Source organism: Chinchilla lanigera, unplaced genomic scaffold (assembly GCF_000276665.1).
Source record: "Chinchilla lanigera isolate Chin_1 unplaced genomic scaffold, ChiLan1.0 scaffold00166, whole genome shotgun sequence".
Lineage (NCBI taxonomy): Eukaryota > Metazoa > Chordata > Mammalia > Rodentia > Chinchillidae > Chinchilla > Chinchilla lanigera.
Window position 1 is genome coordinate 1,073,615 of NW_004955567.1, and position 5,032 is coordinate 1,078,646.

Sequence of the window (5,032 nt, forward strand, 5' to 3'; positions counted from 1 at the left end):
GAAGACGATGACAGACCCGGGTCTAGAGCCCTGGAAGGCTCGGGCTCTGGGCGCCCCCAAGCCCAGGGTGTGCAGTTCCTGTGGAAAGTTCTTCCGCAGCCCGGGAGACGGACACAGAGCACGGAGGCTTGGGGAACTGCCCTGTTCCTGGCTCCTCCGGAACGTGCGACGGAGCCCCAGGGTGCCCTGGCCCCGTGGCAGCGGCGGGAAGAGGGAGGCTGAAGGCTGAGCCCGGCTGGCACGGGCCTTTGGCTGCCCAGCGGGAGCCTGGGTTTTATTATGGGTGGAGGGGGCAACGGAGCCGTCTGAGTAGGGGACAGACGCTGGGTAGCTGTGGGAAGTTGTCTTGGAGACCGGAAGTGGCCCGTGTTCCGGAAGGAAACCGAGGTCAGAGAGCTGGGGTGGGGGCAGTCCCGGGTCTGTGCGCTTCACGGCGCCATCTAGCGGCGCGGGTGGGAACAGCCCCCTAGGGGCGGGGTTATAGGCCTGGAGGTCCTGGGGGAGCCGCCACCAGGGGTTCCGGGGGCGCCCAATCTGCCCAAGGGTGGGGCCCAGAGAAAAGCCAGCCCTCATCAGCCAGCGGGATAATGGGGCAGCCTGTGGGCTCCCAACGACAGCGTGGCACACTCAGCAGGCAGCCAGCTCTCCAGGGCTGCACCCCTGGCAGGAGATGTGCACCAGGCAGAGACAAACGTGCTGGCCGACCGGCCTGGGTGTGCAGGGCAAGCTTCCCCAGACTGGGCATTTGAGCCGGGCTAGGAAGGTTGAGTAGGAGTTGACCAGGCAGAGGAACGCTGTTGGAGACTAGCAGAAAATCAAGTGAAAGACGCCTGTGCTCGAAGGGCCCGGGAGTGGGAAGGGCAAGACCGGTGTGCCCGGGGATGAGGTGGCGAGAAGTGGCGGGAGGGAAACGAATACTTCGGGGCTCAAAGGCCAGGTGATGGGGCTGGGAGGGCAGTGGGCAGCCACGGACGGAGTCTCAGCGAGGGTGCTCAGAAGACGGGCGAGCCGGAGGGAAGTGCAGGGAGGAAAAGGGGCCGGGGAAGCTTCCCGACTCCCTGGTAGCCGGCAGAGAGGGCGCAGCGTTGACACGGCCAGCTGAAAGGAGGCTTGTTTATAGGCTGGGCAGCACACAGCACAAGGCACAGGGTTCCGGGGTGCCCGCTGCCAGGGCCCCACGAGCTCTTGACTGGGCTCTGGGCCCCGGCCCCATCCGGCCACCCGCGACCGCGCGCAGGGAGGGAGCAGGACGCCAGCGGGCCAGCGTCTGTGCCGGCCGGGCCGGCTCGGCGTCCTCCAGGCCTCTGGCGTCCGTGGTCCCGCGGGGCGGGGGCCTGGTGTGGTGGTCACTTTTGGCGAAGGGGCCGGGGAGGGTCAGATGACCTCCGCTTTCATTTCGCTTTCCACCTTCTTCTTCTGCTTCTCCATCACCGCCTCCAGCTCGGACACTTTCTCTTTGTCCTGCGGGGCGGTGGTAGTCAGGCCCGGGCGGCTGAGCCCTCGGCGCCCCCGCCCTTCGTGCCGCCGGCCGGCCGCGCTCACCTCCAGCAGCGCGCGCTGCACCGTGAGCTGGCTGTGCACGCGCGCGCCCTCCTGGGGGCTCACCGCCCGCAGCTCCTCCTTCTGCAGCGAGAAGAGCTGGGCGCCCGTCAGCACTCCCAGTGCGTCCACAGTGCTACACGGGGCGGGGCGGGCGGTCAGGCCTGTCGGCCAATCACAGCTCAAGCCTCCTCCAGCCTTGCCAATCACATCAAACCTGCTTAGCCGCTTGTCCAATCAGAGCAGCATTTGGGAGCCTGAGTCCCCACCCATCAACCACAGCGCGTAGTTCAGGGGCAAGCACGCCCTCTTTTTTTTTCTTTAATGTTTTTCTTTTTGTTGTTTTGAGACAGGGTCTTACTACGCAATTCAGGCTGGGCTTGAACGCACTGTGTAGCCCAGGCTGGCCTCGAACTCACGGAGTGACCCCCGCTGCCTCAGCCTCCCGAATGCTGGGATTAAAAGCGTGCACCAGTACACCCGGAGTTTTAAAAGTGCTCTCTTTCTAGATGGGGGCGGGACTTCCGTGGAGGGCCAATTGGAGCCTGGGAAATCTACCCATTGCACCTATCGTTCATAATCACTCCATTTGGACCAATCTCTGCTTCCCGTGGTCTCCACGCCCCACTCCGAGCCAATCGGAACCTCCGCTCCCCGCTCCCGGCCTCCCCGCCCACTCGCCGGTGAGCCCCACTCACCCAGCGCTAAAACCCTTGGCCTGCAGCCAGGCGCGGACCTCCGCGGTGTCCGATCGCCGGCTGAGCTGCGGCTCCGGGGCGCGGGGCCCCGGGGCCGTGCGGCTGGGAACCGAGCGGCCCTGGGCCAGGCGCGCCTGCAACTCCTCGTTCACACTCAGCATCTGGGAAAATTTCTCTGGAGGCGGGAACCCGGAGGGAGGCAGTGCGTGAAGTGCGAGGGGTCGGGCCTCTAGCGTCCCGAGGATGGGTCGATTGAGAATCCATCCTCGTTCTTTCTCTTGAACCCACGGCCTTCGCATTGAGCTCCCCAACCCCGCCCCCCTTTTTAAATTTTTTGAGCCTGGATCTCTTTAAGTTACTAAATTGCTCCGGTTGGGCTCGAACTTGCGATCCTCCTGCCTCACCCTCCCAGGGTGCTGGGATTACAGGCTTCCGCCAGCATGCCCGGCCTGGTTTCCTCTTTCTAAGCCACCCTTCGCAGAAAAGAGGACAAGGCCTGCCCTTGAAGAGGCTGCCCCAGCACTCACCCTTCTCGCTGGGGTCCAGGTTGTTGAGGCAGTCGCAGCTGTCCCATTGGGGCCGAGCGGGAGCCGGGGCCGGGGCCGGGGCCGGGGCCGGGGCCGGGGCCGGGGCCGGTGGGTTAGGAGGAGGAATGATGTTCTCCTGGGGTGGGGGAGGCTCCTGGGTCAGGGGAAGGACTTCGAGTCCGGCCTGCTCCCGCTGGACGCGAACATCCGAGCCCCCAGTCTGAACCCTTGGCACTGGGTCCCACACCTCTTGCGTAGGTTCTGTGTTCTGACCCTCAGCCTCTCCTCCCTCAGGACCCCAGAGTCTGCCTTGGCTCACCAGGCTTCGCGCAGGGCTCTGGCTGCGTTCGCCTCGGGGCCCGGGGTGGGGTGTCAGGATATTATAGGGTACATATCCTTCCTGGCCCTGTTGGTCCCGAACCTTCCACCACTTGCGCCTGTCATCCAGGACCTGCGTGGGGAACGGAATGACTCAGGGCCCGGGCCTGCGGCTGGGGCTGGGCTGGGCTGGGCTGGCGGGCTGTTTCTGCCTGCAGCCCCCACCTAACCTCCAGCACCGCTCGCTGCTTGACTGACAGTTCGCTGCTGTTGCGGGCCTGGAAGTCGTAGTTACAAAGGACCCACTTTCCTGCTGCCTCCGGCTCCAGCTGCGGCTCTGGCTCTTGGTGACTGAGGAGAATTGGGAAGTTGGAGGTGAAGAGGCAGCCGGCCCCTCGGCAGGGGCTGTGAGGTGCTGGGGTGAGTCGGGGTTAGAGCCAAGCAGGGGGCCAGGTTAACGGGGGTCTGAGGTGGGAGTGACATAGGTTTGCATAGAGCTTGCTCTCTCCCTTGCCTGGCCCGGTGCTGGCCTACGATGTGGGTGTTATCAACAGCTCCATTTCATGGGGGCGTGACAGAGTGGCTCAGGAAAAACCCCTGCGATGTGTTGGGCACCTGCTAGGTTCCGGGCTCATGTGTCATGGTGACTGCTAGTAAAAGCAGTAGCTGCAGCTCTGTGTGCAGCAATAGTGCCCGGCTGTTTGAAGGCTGTTCTGTGGGCTGGCTGATTTGATCCTCCTGAGGACCCGTGGTAGAGCCATGAATTCGGGCCCCACTTTCCTCCTTCCCTAGGGAGCTCCTATCTCCATTTTCACCCGCAAAGATGCTTTGGCACAGTAATGTAAAGGCCAGGAAGCGAGGAAGAGGCGTAGGTGGACCGGGCCCCAGCACGGCGCGTCGCTGTCCTTCTGCCCTGCTGTGTGCGCCTGCGTGGGAGCTCAAGCTCGGCTATAGCCCTGCGCTTCACCGGCCCCTGCTTCCGAGGCCTCCTGCGCGTCCACAAGCACTGCCATTCTCCCTGTTTCCTGCAAGCGCATGAGGCTCAGAGGAGTGAGTGGAAAGCCGGAGGGGTCCCAAGCTCAAGATCTGGAAGCGCAGGGGGCCAGGGGTGGGGTCCTGCGACACCAGGCAGCTGAGGGACCGCAGCCCGGATCAGGCCTACCTGTGCAGGGGAGAGGGGGGGTCTTCAGGGCCGCGGCACCCCCTGTGTGGGGCTGGCAGCTCCCAGCATGCTGTCTCTGCTGAGACCCTCTGTCGGGGGCCCCAGCCAGACCCCCGTTCACCTCGTCTGGTTTCTTCCCTTCTCAGGCTGGCTTGCGCCGGTCTGCCCCCTTGCTTGCCCAAGGACCCTGGCCTTGCAGCCTCCGCCTGCCTTCTCCCTCCCCAGAACCAAGAGCCCGAGTCCCCACGGTGTGGAAGGAGCACGACTTTGGGTGCCTAGTTTTTCTTTTCCAGGATCCCAGGAGTCCAGGGCTCCTGCTTCAATTTCCTCGTCTTTAGCTCCGAGAGCCTTCCAGCCTGCACCCGGCAGGGACTTGGACGCTGCTCTAAAGCCTTTGGGAAGCCGCAAGTCCAGCCTCCCAGCTTTTAGCCCTGTCGGAGGCCCAGAGACAGCTGTGTCCCCACTCTCCCGGCAACCTGACCCCAAGCCCTTGAGGGCCCCGCCTGTTTCTCCGGGTCTCCAGGCTCCCCAGCGCCAAACCCGAGTTCTTCAAAACGCAAACATCCTGTCGCAGCCTCATCCTCTAACACCAGGACTGTGTGCCCCTGCTCAGGAGCCCAAGGATGGAGTGTCTTCCAAGCTGCGCCTTCCCAGCCTCTTGCGGACTTGGCGTCCAGCCTCCCAGACTACCCGCTCCCACAGTACCCACTCCCAGACTACCCACTCCCAGACTACCCACTCCCAGGCTTAGGGACCCAGCCCCGCTCCCCGTCCCCAGACCTTGCCCC

The 5,032-nt window shown here is 64.2% G+C and overlaps 1 protein-coding gene across 4 annotated transcripts in view; it reads right to left on the minus strand.

Moving 5' to 3' along the window:
• Nucleotides 1–1,099: 1,099 nt before the first annotated feature.
• Nucleotides 1,100–5,032, minus strand: part of Eps8l1 (EPS8-like 1) — a 9,546-nt gene continuing 5,613 nt past the window's right edge. The window contains exons 13-18 of one of the 4 annotated variants that reach the window (XM_013509256.1): nt 3,313–3,433; nt 3,084–3,215; nt 2,765–2,900; nt 2,238–2,466; nt 1,543–1,675; nt 1,100–1,461 (exon numbers count right to left, since the gene is read on the minus strand). In XM_013509256.1, the coding sequence (XP_013364710.1) occupies nt 1,375–1,461; nt 1,543–1,675; nt 2,238–2,466; nt 2,765–2,900; nt 3,084–3,215; nt 3,313–3,433 (838 nt within the window). In that variant the 3' untranslated portion in view covers nt 1,100–1,374. Of the gene's footprint in view, nt 1,462–1,542; nt 1,676–2,237; nt 2,467–2,764; nt 2,919–3,083; nt 3,216–3,312; nt 3,434–5,032 lie in introns of those variants that run through there. The other 3 variants (XM_013509257.1, XM_013509255.1, XM_013509258.1) reach the window with 3 other exon arrangements.